The sequence below is a fragment of the Pseudorasbora parva genome, chromosome 2, assembly GCF_024679245.1.
Source record: "Pseudorasbora parva isolate DD20220531a chromosome 2, ASM2467924v1, whole genome shotgun sequence".
Taxonomy (NCBI): Eukaryota; Metazoa; Chordata; class Actinopteri; order Cypriniformes; family Gobionidae; genus Pseudorasbora; species Pseudorasbora parva.
The window spans coordinates 17,129,954-17,150,892 of NC_090173.1; the positions used below are offsets into that span (position 1 = coordinate 17,129,954).

At 39.6% G+C, this 20,939-nt stretch overlaps 1 protein-coding gene across 3 annotated transcripts in view; it reads right to left on the reverse strand.

Annotated features, from left to right (window-relative positions):
- Positions 1-1,327: 1,327 nt before the first annotated feature.
- The window catches only part of recql5 (RecQ helicase-like 5), a 39,726-nt gene continuing 20,114 nt past the window's right edge, over positions 1,328-20,939 (reverse strand). The window contains exons 8-19 of one of the 3 annotated variants that reach the window (XM_067457329.1): positions 15,297-15,518; positions 15,096-15,192; positions 13,774-13,810; positions 13,602-13,660; positions 9,418-9,491; positions 9,153-9,246; positions 8,934-9,074; positions 6,440-6,987; positions 3,212-3,254; positions 2,893-3,114; positions 2,196-2,268; positions 1,332-2,103 (exon numbers count right to left, since the gene is read on the reverse strand). In XM_067457329.1, the coding sequence (XP_067313430.1) occupies positions 2,003-2,103; positions 2,196-2,268; positions 2,893-3,114; positions 3,212-3,254; positions 6,440-6,987; positions 8,934-9,074; positions 9,153-9,246; positions 9,418-9,491; positions 13,602-13,660; positions 13,774-13,810; positions 15,096-15,192; positions 15,297-15,518 (1,711 nt within the window). In that variant the 3' untranslated portion in view covers positions 1,332-2,002. Of the gene's footprint in view, positions 2,104-2,195; positions 2,269-2,892; positions 3,115-3,211; positions 3,255-6,439; positions 6,988-8,933; positions 9,247-9,417; positions 9,492-13,601; positions 13,661-13,773; positions 13,811-15,095; positions 15,193-15,296; positions 15,519-20,939 lie in introns of all 3 variants that reach the window. The other 2 variants (XM_067457323.1, XM_067457316.1) reach the window with 2 other exon arrangements.

Consider the following 20,939-nt stretch of genomic DNA (forward strand, 5'->3'; position numbering starts at 1 on the left):
ACACACACACACACACACACACACACACACTTCAAGACAGAACTCTGAGGTCAAGTGATGATATATCTTTCTGTAGAAGTCAGTGTGAACAAAAGTGAAGTTATAATTCCAAGTGAAAGAAATACACTACCCATAATCCACTAATCGTGTCAGCCCACTTTCTCAATAGTGGAACTGAAGCTCAAATGTGCTGCGTAACACGAGAATGAGCTTCAGCAAGAACCAGTGAGGTTCAAACGTGATGCACATTTTCCCATTGAGGTTTTTTTATTCTTTGTTAGAGTTATGAGCCATGAACCAAACCAACCAGCTATGAGGTGAATCACAACTTTACAAACCTGGATTCGAAGCAAAAGCGTATCTGAAAACCAGACAAAAACACTTTGTCCTTGTTCGAAATGTACACGCTATGTACTTAATTGATAAATTGCTATGCACTTGCTAAAGCTCAAACGTACTGCGCAACACGAGAATGAACCTCATTGGTTCTTGCTGAAGCTCAATCGTGCTGCGTAACATGAGAATGAACCTCATTGGTTCTTGCTGAAGCTCAATGTGCTGCGTAACACAAGAATGAACCTCATTGGTTCTTGCTGAAGCTCAAACGTGCTGCGTAACACGAGAATGAACCTCATTGGTTCTTGCTGAAGCTCAATCGTGCTGCGTAACACGAGAATGAACCTCATTGGTTCTTGCTGAAGCTCAATCGTGCTGCGTAACACAAGAATGAACCTCATTGGTTCTTGCTGAAGCTCAATCGTGCTGCGTAACACGAGAATGAACCTCATTGGTTCTTGCTGAAGCTCAAACGTGCTGCGTAACACGAGAATGAACCTCATTGGTTCTTGCTGAAGCTCAAACGTGCTGCGTAACACGAGAATGAACCTCATTGGTTCTTGCTGAAGCTCAAACGTGCTGCGTAACACGAGAATGAACCTCATTGGTTCTTGCTGAAGCTCAATCGTGCTGCGTAACACGAGAATGAACCTCATTGGTTCGTGCTGAAGCTCAAACGTGATGCGTAACACGAGAATGAACCTCATTGGTTCTTGCTGAAGCTCAATCAATCGTGCTGCTTATCACGAGAATGAACCTCATTGGTTCTTGCTGAAGCTCAATCGTGCTGCGTAACACAAGAATGAACCTCATTGGTTCTTGCTGAAGCTCAAACGTGATGCGTAACAGAAAAAGTGGACGAGTTTTACAATTTCTTTATGAACTTTTTGCAGCATCAAATTGGTATTTTCTGTCAATGGAGGGACAGAAAGCTCTCAGATTTCATCAATAAGATCTGCATTTCTGTTTCCAAAGATAAACGAAAATCTTACGGGTTTGTAATGAGGGTGAGTAATTAGTGACATAATTTACACTTTTGGGTGAACTATCCCTTTAATTCAACCTCATAGATTACAGTATGGCTGTTTTTTAAAGTTTTTAAGTTAGTGTTAAAGAATGAGCAGTTCCAGCACCCATAAAATATATTGATATTGAAAGCCCCTCTACACTATGCACTTATAAATACACACTTCTTGTTGTAATTCATCTGGGAACTGGTTAGTTTGTTTCATGGGCTTAAAAAAAAGTAGGAATCTTTTGAAATCCCTGTGGAGAAAATTAATGAGAAAAATACATGCACAACCGAGGCTGCTGAAAACCTGGATGGTTCTATTGAAGACAAACAAACTGCCCAATTATGCCATAAATTATTCAGCATGAAGTACTGCTCCATTTTCCATTTGTGCACTTTTGTCCTTTAATGTAGTTTTCAATACAGTTCACACTACTTTGAGTGCATTATATAAGCTACATAACAGTTATTGCGGTCTGCTGCTCGTTCCGATCTCAAACATAAAACATCTCTTTTCAGCAGTTCATATTAATGTGCAATGTATGCTTAGGCCTTCATGATACACCTGAGATTTACAGCAGCATGCTGCCAAACACACAGCGTCTCTGACAGATTGGTGGAGGTTTGGATGAAGGGACACGAAGACGGAGATCGCTATCTGTCCTCGGCTTTCAGGTGTCTCCAGTCGGCCTCGCTCTCACAGCGCTGAATCTTGCTGAAGAAGCTCTTGATGAGTCTCTTTGCTTCCGTCTTCACTGGAGAAAAATTAGAAATCATAAAACGCTAATTCAGCACTTGAAAAATGCATGATGCCGTTGGATTTTTATGAGGTTAAGGGTAGTCTCACCTTGGCCTCGTTTCGCAGTTTTTCCCTCAGTGAGAAGATGGGAGAGGAAACGGGCAAAGGATTTGAACAAATCCTGGGGGGAAAGGGTTTAAAAATTAAACTTTCTTTCTAATTAAAGTCTATCTTCCTTTGTCTATTTACATTAAAGGAGTGGTTGCATGAGATTTGACTTTTTTAACTTTAGTTAGTGTTGCTGCTTGAGCATAAACAGTATCTGCAAAGTTACAGCACTGAAAGTTCAATGCAAACGGAGATATTGTCTTTTAAAGTTATGGCAGTTTATTGCCTACAAAAACGGCCGGTTTGGACTACAACGAGCTTCTTCCTGGGTTGGTGACCTCATAAACCCTCGCTAGTCACAGCAGATGTGACTTCTGCCCGTAATGGTAAGGTTCGTGGCGTTTCCAGACAACCTGTGCTTGGCACTTAAGCCAATAAAAATACAGGAAACTACATTTGGCCATCTAACCAATCTAAGACCATTGCGCTTTTCGGAGGGATGGGCTTCATAGAAGCAGGAAGAAGACGAGCCGTTCAGAGGACAGTGGAGACAGCGGTGTGGAATAAAGGTAAAATATAAGAAAAATACAGTGTTAAAAAAAAAAAGAAGTATTAAGACATGCTATACTGCGCCCCATAAACACAACCAAGCCTAGAAAAAAAACACGGAACCACCCCTTTAAATGTCAATGATCACCTTCGTTGCAAATTTGCCCTTTTTGTAGAATGGATCCAGGCATCGGACCACGATATCAGCGGCCTCTTTAAGTGTCACAGGCTTTTGTGAAATCCCAGCAGCATCTCCATTCATTGTTTCAATCTTCGTCTCCTGCACCACCGGGTCAAAGGTCACTCTCTTGCCGTCCTTTATCACACGGCTGCGTTTCACAGGAGGAGATGGCGCTCTGTCTTCACACGACTAAGGAAAAGAAATACTAATCAATCAGCTCTGTTTTTTTGAGGTCAACATTTTGCATGATATGACTCCTTTGATAGAGAATACATTGAGATGTTACTTGTTTTGGTGATTTTTGTTGGCCGTCAGACTTCAGATTCTCTCTGTTTTGGACAAAGAAACAGTGGTTCAGAACACATTGAGAACAAGTCCTTTCCTCCATGATTATAATGAGGGTGTGTTCACACTTGTAGTTCAGTTCTCTTGGTTTGTTTGATCAGATAAAAAAAAAAAGAAAAGGATACATTTAGTCCTGCTTCGCTTAGCATTTCCATTTTTCACACTAAACCTAAAGATACAAAACCAAAAATGATGTATATTTTGCGCTGGAACTTACTGAACATCCGAAACAAAGCTGTGCTCTGGGCTAAATGCTCTCGTTGTATGTCCATACCTTAGGGTTGCCACCTTCAATACAGAAAAATAAGGGACGCCTGCCGCAGCGGTGGCCACACCCCTCGGGGCCACAATGAACCCAGTCCCGATGGTGTGCCAGTGCAGTGGTGGTATATCATAGCTTAAAACGTGTTTTCATAATTTGTATATATATTAAGATTGATACCAATGGACATTATAATAGGATATCTGCTATTGAAATCAGTGTGAACAGATGCACTCAGTATAATACACAGCTATGACAATGAAAAACAAACTCAGCTGCTGTAACCTAGAGGGGAGTAGGATAAGAAATTCCTAATTAACTCGAGTAATTTTATAGTGTTGTGAACAAAAATGTTTGTCATTGTTTGCAGTAACACCATCCAAACAGTGAAACCACACCTAAATAACTGTAAATGATATAATTTCTACAATCATTTCTTATTTTAATAAAACACTTTACAACATTTTTATTTTTGGTAAGTTAAGTAAATATATTTATGTATTATTCCGTTTTTATATAGTCTATTGTTAATTCTATAGTAACCTATTGTATGATGCAATTATTTAAATTTGTTAAGCATAACAAATTGTTGTTTATTTTATTCCTAAAAGGTCCTATTCTGATTTTATATATATATATATATATATATATATATATATATATATATATATATATATATATATATATATATATATATATATATATATATATATATAATCCCTTATTAAATAATGCTTGTGTCTGACTGTACAACTTAACCTTAATAAACAAATCATACCATAACATCATTCATGTAGCCTACATTATTAACATTATTTCTTAATAGGCAGCATATGAAATCTAACGTTATCAATCAAAAAATTGAGGTGATAAAAAAAAAACATTACACTGTCTGCCTCAGGAGATGCTTGAGGTCTGAAGAACTGTGCGACAGTGCTTTTGATTTCGGTGAGCTCTTGCATTTGACAGGCCAGCGTGCGCCACTGAAAACACTCGCCGACAAATTGTGCAATGGGCTTGGTATTTATTGCCGCTGACACTTTCCAGCCAAGTATTTAATTCTTCCGACTCTCATCTGTAGGCCTACCTCTGAATCCGCTTGCGTTTCTGCTCTGAAACTTTTACAGCCTCCGCCATCGTTTCAAATGGATTCTGCCCATATAGAAAAGAACCGGCGAGGCGGGGTCTCCTCCTCTTCTGACTCTGATTGGCCGTGATTCACGGCCCGTGAACTTGAAACAAACCAATCAAACAAACCAACGACGGCAGCGACCCAATTAGGAGCAGAATAGGACGTGTCTTCACACAACGCGGGTGGACCTATGTAAAATACGGGACAAGTCATTTTTCCTGAAAATACGGGACGATTCCGTATTTCACGGGACGGGTGGCAACCCTACCGTACCTACATATGATGGTATTTTGACAAGCCGAGAACTCATGAGAGCTTTTTTATTGTGTTAAGGAGTTAAAACTGTTCTGCTGTTTTCAAAAAAGATCTGCTTTGAGGAGGTGAGGTTCTGACGCCTACCAAACTGTGACAGGGAACATCAGGACTATGACCAGAAAAAACAGGTGTGTGAGAGCATTCCATCCTTTTTAGGGACACATCTTCCTGTTTTTGGTTTGTTTACATGTCTTTGATTCTAATTAACTATGAACACAACACGGACCACACCAGAGCATCTGTAAAACCGCATTGTTCCATCTTAAAAATATATCAAAATTACGACATATGCTCTCAAAGACAAATGTGGAACAATTTAGTTAATGCGTTCATGAGCTCAAGGCTAGATTATTGTGATGCTCTACTGGGTGGTTGCCCTGCTCGCTTAATAAACAAACTCCAACTGGTCCGAAACGCAGCAGCTCGAGTTCTTACTAGAACCAGGAAGTACGATCATATTTGCCCGGTTCTGTCAACACTGCACTGGCTCCCTATCAAACGTAGACATTTTAAAATCTACTTACAAAGCCCTAAATGCTTTAGCTCCCAGTACTTGAGCGAGCTCTTAACACATTATACTCCATCACGTCTATTGCGGTCTCAAAATTCTGGTCAGTGGATAATACCTAGAATATCACAATCAATATTTTTCCTATTTAGCATCTAAACTCTGGAACATTCTTCCTAGTATTGTCCAGAAAGCAGAAACACTGTCAGTTTAAATTTAGACACAAAAAAACATCTCTCTTTAACCTGGCATACACATAACACTTTATCAATTTATATTATTCAAATCAGTTAACTGATTGTTGGCTGCATTAACTAGGTCAGCCGGAACCGGGAACACTTCCCATAACACCTGATGTACTCGTGACATCATAAGAAGAGTGGCATCTACGCTAGTGTTAGTCTCTCTGTTTATCCCGAGGTTTACTGCAGTCAGCCGGATCTAGGCCGTATCCAGATCAGATGAAGGACCTGTGCTAGACACGACCACAACGCAACCCTGAAGAGTCTGCAAAGGCTATATCAACTATACTCCCCTGTAAAGGCCTCCTCAACACAACAAAAGTTTTCTCTCTATGGAGTTGACTATGCACCAGTGCACATAGACTAAATGTAATACGAAGACTCTCTATAGACTAAATGTAATACGAAGGTGTTTGCCATTATCTTTGTTGCATTAATTTCCTATTATCATTGTAAAGCTGCTTTGAAATTACCTGTATTGTAAAATGTGCTATATATATATGAAGGCAACTTGACAGAGTTCACTTGGAAGCGGACAGAGTTTCAAACAAACCGTGTCAGGTTTGGTGCGCACCAGGGTTCAGACAGCAGCGTTCACACTTATTCAAATGAACCACACTAACTGAGCAATCGCACCAGGGTTCGTTTTAATCCAACCAAACATGCCAAGTGTGAACACACCCTAATATCATCGTCTTCTCCTATCATACCGCTGAAGATCTGGATGTGCTGTAAACTCAGCGTCCATGGCCGTCTCATCCCGGCTGGGCGTCTCTTCTGCAGTGGGACTTGCATGTGAAGCAGCCTCATTTTCTGAAATGCTTTCAACATCCATCGCTATGAATTCATTCAGATTTGGTGAAGGCGAGGGATGGCGAGATCTTTCCTCCTCAGGCTCTGATTTAACACCTTTCACATGAGTGGCGTCATCTTGCTTTTTTCCGAAATACTGCGATATACAGCGCATGTCTTTGGCTGCTTCTGCTAGTTTCTGCTGCTTCTTAGTGAGTCTTTTGCTTGGACTGCTCAGGGAGGAAGTGGTGCTGGTTTTGTCTTTAATGGGGGACGAGTCAGCGGGAGTTGTTTTACTGCTTTTCATCTTTTGGGTTTTTCCTGTTTCCCCCTCTTCCTCACAGACGGGGTCTCTGGCTATTTTGTCCGTGTTGAGCATCTCATTTTGAGAGTTCAGAAGATCTCCAGCTGTCTGAAACAGACTGGACGAGCCACGAAATCCAGCGCCTACACGCTTCCGCTTCAGCTAGAATGTGAAGGACAAGAAGATGACTGTTTCATCAGGTTTCTGTGGATAAACTTCAACTAGACCTCTAATTCACTTTTCAATGTCCAACTGAATCAGAGTTAATCAAAACTAAGCCCCACCCCACCATTATTTCAAACTATTGAAATATTGACCTGTTTTAGTGGGAATTATATGGTATTACAGAAGATACATGTATTGTAAATGCAGATACATGTTAGTTAAAGTGGTTACACTTTACTGTAAGTTGCCATTAGTTAACGTTGGTTATTTCTTCAATTAACAGACAGACACACAGAAAGAACGACAGACAAACAGAAAGAATGACAGACAGACAGAAAGAAAGACAGAAAGACAGACAGACAGAAAGAAAAAAAGACAGACAGAGACAGAAAGAAAGAACAACAGACAGAAAGAATGACAGACAGACAGACAGACAGACAGACAGACAGACAGAAAGAACGACAGACAGAGACAGAAAGAAAGAACAACAGACAGACAGAAAGAAAGAAAGAAAGAAAGAAAGAAAGAAAGAAAGAAAGAAAGAAAGAAAGAAAGAAAGAAAGAAAGAAAGAAAGAAAGAAAGAAAGAAAGAAAGAAAGAAAGAAAGAAAGAAAGAAAGAAAGAAAGAAAGAAAGAAAGAACGACAGACAGAAAGAACGACAGACAAACAGACAGAAAGAGAACGACAGACAGAATGACAGACATACAGACAGAAAGACAGACAGAAAGAAAGAACAATAGACAGACAGACAAAAAGAACGATAGACAGAAAGAAAGACAGATAAAAAGAACAACGAAAGTAAGGAAGACCGACAGACAAAGAGACAGAAAAAATGACTGACAGACAGACTGACAGACAGATAACTAGACAGAAAGAATGACAGACAGACAGACTGACAAACAAAAAGAACGAACGAAAGACAGATAGACAAACAGAAAGAACGACAGACAGATAGACAAACATAAAGAATGACAGACAGACAGACAGACAGAGAAAGAACGACAGACAAATAGAGACAGAAAGAACGACAGACAAATAGAGAAAGAAAGAAAGAAAGAAAGAAAGAAAGAAAGAAAGAAAGAAAGAAAGAAAGAAAGAAAGAAAGAAAGAAAGAAAGAAAGAAAGAAAGAAAGAAAGAAAGAAAGAGAGAGAGAGAGAGAGAGAAAGAACGACAGACAGAAAGAAAGACAGACAGACAGAGAGAAAGAACGACAGACAGACAAACTCAAATAACTACATACATACAGACAGAAAGAATGACAGACAGATAGCTAGACAGACAGACAGACAAATAGAAAGAACGACAGACAGAAAGTAAGAAAGACAGACAGACAGACAGACAGATAGGCAGACAGAGAGAAAGAACGACAGACAGACAGGCAGACAGAGAGAAAGAATGAAAGACAGACAGGCAGACAGAGAGAAAGAACGACAGACAGACAGAGAGAGAGAAAGAACGACAGACAGACAGAAAGAATGACAGACAGACAGACAGAGAGATAGACAGACAAACAAACAGGCAGACAGAGAGAAAGAATGACAGACAGACAGGCAGACAGAGAAAGAACGACAGACAGACAGAGAGAAAGAACGACAGACAGACAGACAGACAGAAAGACAGACAGACAGACAGACAGACAGACAGAAAGAACGACAGACAGACAGACAGACAGACAGACAGAGAGAAAGACAGACAGACAGACAGAGAAAGAACAACAGACAGACAGACAAACAAACTGAAATAACTACATACAGACAGACAGAAAGAATGACAGACAGATAGCTAGATAGATAGACAGACAGACAGACAGAATGACAGACAGATAGCCAGACAGACAGACAGATAGAAAGAACGACAGATAGAAAGTAAGAAAGACTGACAGACAGACAGACAGGTTTCCCCGCTGTGTTTATTTTGGGGGACAAGTTGAGGCTAGCTCACTGAGTAGACTTGAGATGCCGACTTGAAGCCGTCCAGATGTTCAGGTAGAGATGATGAAGAGCAGGTCGCCGTCGCTTCAGCAGATTCACATGATTTCTCCTCAGCAACACTCGCAGCTGCACTTTTCTTCATCTCTGACACCTGGAGAGGGATATATATGTGAATCCCTATGGTTACTGATGAAGGCTGTAGACGCAGTGGAGCATTATCAGCACTCACTCTCTTGAGGACCGCAGCCTTGTACAGGTTTGCTGATTTACTGGCCCTGAAGATCTCGTGCTCTATTTCTACAGCCTGATCAAGAGCCTCGCAGCTACACCAGAAGAAAACAACAGTCAATATCTCACACATCACAATAAATATTACACAACACTATAGTAATGTACTTTTGTGCATGATTGTTGGATGCATCTCAGGAGGATTTTAAAATGCAAAAAGATCTAGCTTTGAAACACTGACGGTGCATTTGTGATGTCTGCGTTACCTGTGTGAAAGCTCTGCTGCCCCCCTGTGGCTGCTCACACACTCCTGCAGGAGAGACAGGCAGTGCTCTCTGCTCTAAAACACACACACACACACACACAGTACACAACAAACCGTTGAATGTGTCAAGGTTTGAGACACACTGCACAAGTGTGCCTGTAGAGGGCAGCACTCCTCATCTCTGACTGAAACTCAGGATGACAAAGCACAGACCCATCTTGACTGATGGGACACACATACACAAGCAATAACACAAGAGCACTGCATGATTAATATGAGTGGTTGACTGATGAAGATTTTTCAATGACGCTGTTCAACGATGCTGATATCTGATTTAGTTTAGTGGTGTCACGTGTACACAATATCCGTCTGTCTATCTGTCTCCCTCCGTCCTTCCGTCTGTATCTATCTATCTATCTATCTATCTATCTATCTATCTATCTATCTATCTATCTATCTATCTATCTATCTATCTATCTATCTATCTATCTATCTATCTATCTGTATCCATCCATCCATCAATATATCTAACTATGAACATATCTATCTTCGTCCGTCCATCACCATCCTTCTATCTATCTATCCATCCATCTATCTGTCATCTGTCTATACGTCCATCCATCCGTCCATCCATCTATACATTTAGCTATCTTTGTTAACTTCATCCATCCATCCATCCCCATCTATCCATCTATCTATCTATCCGTCTATATATCCATCTATCTGTCATCCGTCCATCTATCTGTCTCCATCAATCCTTCTGTCTCTATCTATCTATCTATCTATCTATCTATCTATCTATCTATCTATCTATCTATCTATCCATCTATCCATCTATCTATCTATCTATCTATCTATCTATCTATCTATCTATCTATCTGTCTGTCTTAATCCGTCCATCCGCCTATATCCATCCATCCATCCATCCATATATCTATCTATGAACATATCTATCTTCGTCTGTCCATCCCCATCCTTCTATCCATCTATCCATCTATCTATCTATTTAGCTATCTTTGTCCGTCCATCCATCAGTCTGTATCTCCATCCCTATCCATCTATATATCTATATAAGAACATATCTATCTATATCCATCCATCCAATCCATCCATCCATCCACCTATATATCTATCTATGGATATATTTAACTTCATCCATCCATCCATCCCCATCCATCCATCTATCTATCCGTCTATATATCCATCTATCTGTCATCCGTCCATCTATCTATGTCTCCATCAATCCTTCTGTCTGTATCTATCTATCTATCTATCTATCTATCTATCTATCTATCTATCTATCTATCTATCTATCTATCTATCTATCTATCTATCTATCTATCTATCTATCTATCTGTCTGTCTGTCTGTCTGTCTGTCTGTCTGTCTGTCTGTCTGTCTGTCTGTCTGTCTGTCTGTCTTCATCCGTCCATCCGCCTATATCCATCCATCGATCCATGCATCCATCCATATACAGTCTTGTTCAAAATAATAGCAGTACAATGTGACTAACCAGAATAATCAAGGTTTTTAGTATATTTTTTATTGCTACGTGGCAAACAAGTTACCAGTAGGTTCAGTAGATTGTCAGAAAACAAACAAGACCCAGCATTCATGATATGCACGCTCTTAAGGCTGTGCAATTGGGCAATTAGTTGAAAGGGGTGTGTTCAAAAAAATAGCAGTGTCTACCTTTGACTGTACAAACTCAAAACTATTTTGTACAAACATTTTTTTTTTCTGGGATTTAGCAATCCTGTGAATCACTAAACTAATATTTAGTTGTATGACCACAGTTTTTTAAAACTGCTTGACATCTGTGTGGCATGGAGTCAACCAACTTGTGGCACCTCTCAGCTGTTATTCCACTCCATGATTCTTTAACAACATTCCACAATTCATTCACATTTCTTGGTTTTGCTTCAGAAACAGCATTTTTGATATCACCCCACAAGTTCTCAATTGGATTAAGGTCTTGAGATTGGGCTGGCCACTCCATAACATTAATTTTGTTGGTTTGGAACCAAGACTTTGCCCGTTTACTAGTGTGTTTTGGGTCATTGTCTTGTTGAAACAACCGTTTCAAGGGCATGTCCTCTTCAGCATAGGGCAACATGACCTCTTCAAGTATTTTAACATATGCAAACTGATCCATGATCCCTGGTATGCGATAAATAGGCCCAACACCATAGTAGGAGAAACATGCCCATATCATGATGCTTGCACCTCCATGCTTCACTGTCTTCACTGTGTACTGTGGCTTGAATTCAGAGTTTGGGGGTCGTCTCTAACTGCCTGTGGCCCTTGGACCAAAAAAGAACAATTTTACTCTCATCAGTCCACAAAATGTTCCTCCATTTCTCTTTAGGCCAGTTGATGTGTTCTTTGGCAAATTGTAACCTCTTCTGCACATGCCTTTTTTTTAACAGAGGGACTTTGCGGGGGATTCTTGAAAATAGAATAGCTTCACACAGACGTCTTCTAACTGTCACAGTACTTACAGGTAACTCCAGACTGTCTTTGATCATCCTGGAGGTGATCATTGGCTGAGCCTTTGCCATTCTGGTTATTCTTCTATCCATTTTGATGGTTGTCTTCCGTTTTCTTCCACGTCTCTCTGGTTTTGCTCTCCATTTTAAGGCATTGGAGATCATTTTAGCTGAACAGCCTATCATTTTTTGCACCTCTTTATAGGTTTTCCCCTCTCTAATCAACTTTTTAATCAAAGTACGCTGTTCTTCTGAACAATGTCTTGAACGACCCATTTTCCTCAGCTTTCAAATGCATGTTCAACAAGTGTTGGCTTCATCCTTAAATAGGGGCCATCTGATTCACACCTGTTTCTTCACAAAATTGATGACCTCAGTGATTGAATGCCACACTGCTATTTTTTTGAACACACCCCTTTCAACTAATTCAACTAATTGCCCAATTGCACAGCCTTAAGAGCGTGCATATCATGAATGCTGGGTCTCATTTGTTTTCTGACAATCTACTGAACCTACTGGTAACTTGTTTGCCACGTAGCAATAAAAAATATACGAAAAACCATGATTATTCTGGTTAGTCACATTGTACTGCTATTATTTTGAACAAGACTGTATCTATCTATGAACATATCTATCTTCGTCCGTCCATCCCCATCCTTCTATCAATCTATCCATCTATCTGTCATCCATCCATACGTCCATCCATCAGTCTGTCTATCTCCATCCATCCATCTATATATCTATGAACATATCTTTGTCCATCCATCCCTATCCATCTATATATCTATAAAGAACATATTTATCTTTATCCATCCATCCATCCGTCCGTCCGTCCATCAGTCCATCCATCCATCCATCCATCCATCCATCCATCCATCCATCCATCCATCCATCCTTCTATCTCCATCCATCCATCAATATATATCTATGAACATATCTTTGTCCATCCATCCCTATCCATCTATATATCTATATAAGAACATATTTATCTTTATCCATCCATCCATCCATCCATCCATCCGTCCGTCCGTCCGTCCATCAGTCCATCCATCCATCCATCCATCCATCCATCCATCCATCCATCCATCCATCCATCCATCCATCCATCCGTCTTTCTATCTCCATCCATCCATCTACATATCTATGAACATATCTTTGTCCATCCATCCCTATCCATCTATATATCTATAAAGAACATATTTATCTTTATCCATCCATCCATCCATCCGTCCGTCCGTCCGTCCGTCCATCAGTCCATCCATCCATCCATCCATCCATCCATCCATCCATCCATCCATCCATCCATCTTTCTATCTCCATCCATCCATCAATATATATCTATGAACATATCTTTGTCCATCCATCCCTATCCATCTATATATCTATATAAGAACATATTTATCTTTATCCATCCATCCATCCATCCATCCGTCCGTCCGTCCATCAGTCCATCCATCCATCCATCCATCCATCCATCCATCCGTCTTTCTATCTCCATCCATCCATCTACATATCTATGAACATATCTTTGTCCATCCATCCCTATCCATCTATATATCTATATAAGAACATATCTATCTTTATCCATCCATCCATCCATCCATCCATCCATCCATCCATCAGTCCATCCGTCCGTCCGTCCATCCATCCATCCATTCATCCGTCCATCCAGATGTGGTGATAAATGTTATTAATACCTTAACTGTGAGTCTGGGGATCCTCTGACTGGCAGCATCCTTCAACATGCAGTCATCGTCTGAGAAAACACCAACAACGTGATGCTTTACACTTGCATATGTCAAATTTATTGACTCAAAATGTCCTAGGCATGGAAAATTACATATGTAACAACTCAACTCAAGCACTGACCTGGTGGAACAAACGTCTCATTCGCCACATCTGAACCCTATAAACAAGCAAACAAAAGAGAAGCTGATGACATGATCATCGCATGCTCAAACCTCTTTATATTCCTCTCAATAACTAGTGTTTCCGCCTAAACACCAAAGTTACTTTTAGTACGGTAAAATCATATGAAATAACTAGATTTTTATATAAATGTGAGTGGTGCTTGTAAATTATTTCCCCTTCTCCAAACTGAAGATCGTGCAGAACTGTAGTTTGCTCAATTTTATGGGGGAGGCCTCAAACACACAGCTGGAAAACAGATGTGGAGGAGAGAGAGAAATAAGAAAAAGAGAGAGAGAGAGAGTGAGGAATGTTCTGGCACAGACTCAGACTGAGAGGGTGAATTGAAGGAAGAGTGTAGTTAAGCCGTTCCTCATGTTAATGTATCGCTGTACTTGTTTGTTTGCGTGCAGTTAAATATGAGCACATTTACACGAATTGTCATTACAGTAGGGCAAAAAAAAATCCCACTCTGTAATGTGAAAAATATCATGTGATACTGAAGACTGCAGTAATGATGATGAATAATCAGCTTTGATCAGAGGAATAAATTACAGAATACAGTTGTTTTAATAATATTTCACAATATCACTATTTCTACTGTGTTTTTGATCAATTAAATGAAGCATTGATGATCTTAAAGGGATAGTTCACACAAAAAATGAAAATCACCCCCTGATTTACTCATCCTCAAGCCATCCTGTGTGTGTATGACATTCTTCTTTCAGACAAATACAATCTGAGTTATATTAAAAATCCTGGCTATTCCAAGCTTTATAATAGCAGTGAATGGCAGCCCAAAAAGTGTATACATGCATCGTATAACCGCTCCACAAGGCTCTGGGGGTTAATAAAGACCTTCTGAAGCAGATTGATTTAAAACTTTATAAAGTAAAATATCCAGCTACTGTATTCAGCTTACAAAGAAAGTGCCTTTAGCTTATGCTACGTCCGCCACATAGGATGGCTTGAGGGTTAATAAATCCTGTGCTAATGTTCATTTTTGGGTGATCTTCTTACCCATCTGCAATGCAATATGATTCCAGTGACAGCATTTTTGAAGCCAAAAATGCTGCACAATGACAACCTATAACAGCCACCAGAGTTTGTTATTACTTCCATGACAAACTCATGTGAAACTTCTTATATAATATTCAATGTTGTTCAACTTCCACAAATCGACCATGTTTGGTAATGACATTTTTTGGGGTGAAATGTGACCAGGACAAGCTTTCATGAGATTTCACTGATTTTGCTAGCGTGTCTGCAGGCCGTGTGATCACCTTTCTCAGGCTCATCTGCTTCTTGAAGAGATTTCCGAACTGTTTCTTTCTCTTCTCGGAGTCATCTTCCTCATCGCCCCATTCCTCCTCATCACATCTGAACACACAGACAGAAGTGCTCTCAGTCTCCACAGACTCACTGTCCTGACTCATAATGCTGCATAATGCTCATAATGCTCATAATGTAACAGGTCAGCTGACCTCTCGAACCCGTAACCCTTTCTGCCTCCGGCGTAGAGTTCAGGATCAAAGCCGAACGGTCCCCTGGGCTCCGCGCTCTGGGCCGGGCCGGTTCTGGTGCTGAGGGCGGCTGCTCTTGCCAGCTGAGCGCGGACCAGTTTGGGGTCACGGCAGAAGTCACACGACCCAGCGCAGTTGGGCTTCTGATTGCCAAAAAACTGCGAGATGGTGGCATGTCTGCACCTGGAAATCAAGAATGATGGAATGATTAAATGGAATCAAATAATTTATATATACGTGTGTGTGTGTGTGTGTGTGTGTGTGTGTGTGTGTGTGTGTGTGTGTGTGTGTGTGTGTGTGTGTGTGTGTGTGTGTGTGTGTGTGTGTGTGTGTTAATAAACAGCCAATATCCTAGTAACCTAGTAAACCTAGTACAGAATTAAAATGTGCATACTAAACCACTACTAAAACATACTACAATACTAATGATTTGCATAACTGTACTAAAATGTAGTTTAATCCTCAAAATAAAGGATTATTTGTTCCCTTTTGTCACTACCAAAACAATGATGTCACAACCGAAACTTCAAGATTTGTTTTGGTTGTGACTGTTTTGGTAGTGACAATTTTAGATAATTTTGAGCCTAGTTCGAAGATGCAGCACATAATTAGCAATTACTGGTCAGAACAGATATACCCATATAAAAACGTAATTTTATGGAATAACATCCAAAAAAGTGTTCTTAATCGCAGAAAAAATGTGTTTGGTAGTGACATTCCTTAAAGTTACACACAGATTTTCAGACTTTAAAACACAATTGCATCAAAATGATGGGACAAATCTTTTCACCAAGTAGCATATGAGAGAGAGGGATTAGGGGTGTGGTTAAAATCAGTCTCAGCCAGTGGACTAAAAAATTCACTGTTTCGGTAGTGACATGAAAATGCGGGACACATTTTTTTACATAAAGTTTCATGATTTAAAAATAAAATATAAAATGTATATTTTTTTATACTTCATTATTTTAAAACAATCAAAAAGATATGTTTAAAAACAAGATTGGAAAAAATTACAAAAAATGTTTCAATATAATTTTCAAATGTTGAAATTTAGATGTTAGGGTTTGGGACAGCCACCTCCCAATTGAAAGTACCCTATAAATGATGATTTTATATATATAAAGCTTAGTGATATTTTAAATGTTATGGTGGGTTTCAATAGATAATTGAAGGATCTTAGTAAACATCTAAGATTTGAATAATTAAATGCTTTTAAAATGTGTTTTTTTTATGTAGGACAGCAGTTTGCACCAATTCTGTAGAATGGCCCATAAATGTCATTTTTGGATTAACCAACCCTTTAACTTTAGCTTAAAAACAATGAAAAATGCCCTATTTAAGTAAAATTGTCACCCCAGACTGGAACAACCATACAACAAACTACTGCTTATAAGAAAGTAGCACTTCATAAAACTTTCTAGGACTGTTTAGAGCTTTCTGGAACTTTCTAGAAATAGCAGAAACCAAAAGAGGAAAGCAGAGAAAGAATAGTGGACATTTCCATAGAAGTCACAAAATCACAGAAGAATAAATTGAAGTTTTCAGTTATTTATAATGGTCCAGTTATTTACAAACCAAAAGGTGTAAAGTCAACTGTCAACATGCTCATCTGTCCAAAAATCCGCCAACTAGCACAAACTGGACGGTGCCTGACATGGCCTGATGTTGGCCGCCCATCGGTTTGGTGCATCACGGCCATCACCCCTGCTGGTCACTTTATGATTTAATGTCTCCATTTGTGCTCCATGTCAGAAAGAAAGCCAAATGGCTTAACTTATGTTAGAGAATGATGAACTACCCTTTGAATGAAGAACAAAGGGTATTTTCTGCAAGTATAACGGTAATAATATTTTTCTGAGAGCTTACACTGTGAACTCTAAAATAGAGACGTGCGCTTCTCACTTCTCTGATGCCTGGGTTTCTGGTTTCAGAGTCTGAAATAGCTGGTGTAGGCAGAGAGGGAGGCAGAAATTACCTCCCAAAACACATTTGCGTGGTCTGTCACACAAAGACCCTCTGTGCCAACACCGCCGCCCATAACCAGAGCCCTGGTGTTCACTACAACTCACACTGACCACGCTTGTCCCATTAGTGACTTCCTCGTAAGGCTTTTCTCCTTTCTGGACATAGTCACTAGATGTGTGAAGGCATATGCAGCTCTGATGGCAAACAAATGCAGAAAAATCTTTCACCGGACACGAGCGGCACAATGCGAACTAACAACAGACAACAGAACCCATTATAATCAGCGATGCTGTCTACACTGGACACGGTGCGACACGGCAAATCTCTGACTGTAAACTGATGCCTCGTTCTATTTTAGAGGCACTTCAAGCACTCCCTATATTTCTCATATTTGAGAATTTGCGATTGTAACTTTGTCGCGTCCAGTATAGACAGCTTCCAGCTGCACAATGCGACCCGTCAGCGGTCACATCTGGTGTAGAGACAGTGGTTTTAAAAAAAAAAAAGTGTGTCGCTTTAAACATCACATTTTTTCACACTTACAAAGTGTGAGGAGCAAATAAACTAACTATGAATAAAAAGAGCATATCTGGGTGATGTTTTATCTCAAAATCAAACAGACTGTGTTTTTCCATAAGGAAAATGGGTTACATTTTATTTTAAAGGGACACAGTTCCAGTGTAATTATACAAATAAGTACTGAGTGTGCCACTGCTTACTATATAGTTAGGGTTAGGATTTAGTTTAGGGTTAGTTGCTTGACCATATGCAAAATGTACAGTTATTACTATAGTTAGTACAGGTAAGATGTGTAACAGGCACACTGAAAAACAAAGTGTTACTAGAAAATTAAGATTATTTTTAGGATCATGAAGAATGTTTTGCTTTGTATCAGTATTTTCATAATAAGACACTTTACACCCAATTCTCAAGACAATAAAATATATATATCTGATAATATATCCAAGACATAGTTCAATCATAAAGTATTTTGTTTTAAATGTATGCCGATTTAAATAATTATATATTTTTTTTAATACAGGGAGTGCAGAATTATTAGGCAAGTTGTATTTTTGAGGATTAATTTTATGATTGAACAACAACCATGTTCTCAATGAACACAAAAAACTCATTAATATCAAAGCTGAATATTTTTGGAAGTTTTAGTTTTAGCTATTTTAGGGGGATATCTGTGTGTGCAGGTGACTATTACTGTGCATAATTATTAGGCAACTTAACAAAAAACAAATTTATACCCATTTCAATTATTTATTTTTACCAGTGAAACCAATATAACATCTCAACATTCACAAATATACATTTCTGACATTCAAAAACCAAACAAAAACAAATCAGTGACCAATATAGCCACCTTTCTTTGCAAGGACACTCAAAAGCCTGCCATCCATGGATTCTGTCAGTGTTTTGATCTGTTCACCATCAGCATTGCGTGCAGCAGCAACCACAGCCTCCCAGACACTGTTCAGAGAGGTGTACTGTTTTCCCTCCTTGTAAATCGCACATTTGATGATGGACCACAGGTTCTCAATGGGGTTCAGATCAGGTGAACAAGGAGGCCATATCATTAGATTTTCTTCTTTTATACCCTTTCTTGCCAGCTACGCTGTGGAGTACTTGGACGCGTGTGATGGAGCATTGTCCTGCATGAAAATCATGTTTTTCTTGAAGGATGCAGACTTCTTCCTGTACCACTGCTTGAAGAAGGTGTCTTCCAGAAACTGGCAGTAGGACTGGGAGTTGAGCTTGACAACTAAAAAAAAAAAAGGCCCCACAAGCTCATCTTTGATGATACTAGCCCAAACCAGTACTCCACCTCCACCTTGCTGGCGTCTGAGTCGGACTGGAGCTCTCTGCCCTTTACCAATCCAGCCACGGGCCCATCCATCTGGCCCATCAAGACTCACTCATTTCATCAGTCCATAAAACCTTAGAAAAATCAGTCTTGAGATATTTCTTGGCCCAGTCTTGACGTTTCAGCTTGTGTGTCTTGTTCAGTGGTGGTCGACTTTCTGCCTTTCTTACCTTGGCCATGTCTCTGAGTATTGCACACCTTGTGCTTTTGGGCACTCCAGTGATTTTGCAGCTCTGAAATATGGCCAAACTGGTGGCAAGTGGCATCTTGGCAGCTGCACGCTTGACTTTTCTCAGTTCACGGGCAGTTATTTTGCGCCTTGGTTTTTCCACACGCTTCTTGCGGCCCTGTTGACTATTTTGAATGAAACGCTTGATTGTTCGATGATCACGCTTTAGAAGCTTGGCTATTTTAAGACTGCTGCATCCCTCTGCAATATATCTCACTATTTTTGACTTTTCTGAGCCTGTCAAGTCCTTCTTTTGACCCATTTTGCCAAAGGAAAGGAAGTTGCCTAATAACTATGCACACCTGATATAGGGTGTTGATGTCATTAGACCACACCCTTTCTCATTACAGAGATGCACATCACCTAATATGCTTAATTGGTAGTAGGCTTTCCAGCCTATACAGCTTGGAGTAAGACAACATGCATAACGAGGATGATGTGGTCAAAATATTAATTTGCCTAATAATTCTGCACTCCCTGTAGTTAGATAAAAAATAAAATAAATTAAATTAAAATACAATACAAATAACTCATGTAAAAGTGTGTATGGTCGTTAAAGAGGCTTTAGGCAAAATATTTTGAATGTTACAACACTTTTTAATTTAATTTAAATTAATTAAATTTTTTGTTTTGTTTTGTTTTATGCTTGGTGTGCTTCAGTCCTTTTTGACCAAATAATTTATTTTAAGTATTTGTCTTCATCGGAATGGTATGAAACATGGTAAAGGTTTAGGCATTTTCTATGTGAGCACACATGAAAATCATGGATTTGATTAGAAAAAGGGTCCCCGAAAAAAAAATGCTCTTCGCGGTAATTAAAGTGGAAACATTTAGTACTGCGCCCAAGCAAAGTCCTGTTTTGGTCGATTGGATCACATGTAGACGAGGGAGACACATTCCCGTTTACACATGGTGTTTTAATCTGTCTCTTTTGTCCACTTTCAACCACTTCTGTCCTGATTTCGTCGAGCGGAGGGTCTATGGGTGGGTATATGTGTGGGCTTTTTCAGATCTTTTCGAAGATTTGCATTTCCCAACGTACCGGAGATGGTGGAAAACATACAGAGAGTATCAGTTTTTGTTCCTGCTCTGATAGCTGTGAGACCAGCCGAATGCTGTCAGAAGTCAGGAATGTAAGAGAACTTGGGACGTTTTTTCATCTTCAAACCAAACTTGGGTCTCCAGCCGACAAAGTTTAAATCCCATCTGAGCAAGCGCGCTTCCCATAATGTTTACGCATTAGGTCAGTAGGCGGAGATTAGGCGGTCTTTTAGTGGCGGTTTGAACACATTCGACCACATGAGCATCTACGCTATGAAAGCAACCCGATCTAGACTACCTCTGGAAGTGGTCCAAAGTGGACAATCTCAAAACACTGACCCTGTTTACACCTGTATTTAACATCGTCAGCTTGTGAAACGGTCCACTCAAATGCATCTTAATGCCAGGAGAAAAAAAATCTTGATTTTTGAGATATCAACCTCAAATTTGAAACACAAGTTTATAGGTTTGATTTTCTTGTAGTTTTAGAGAAAAA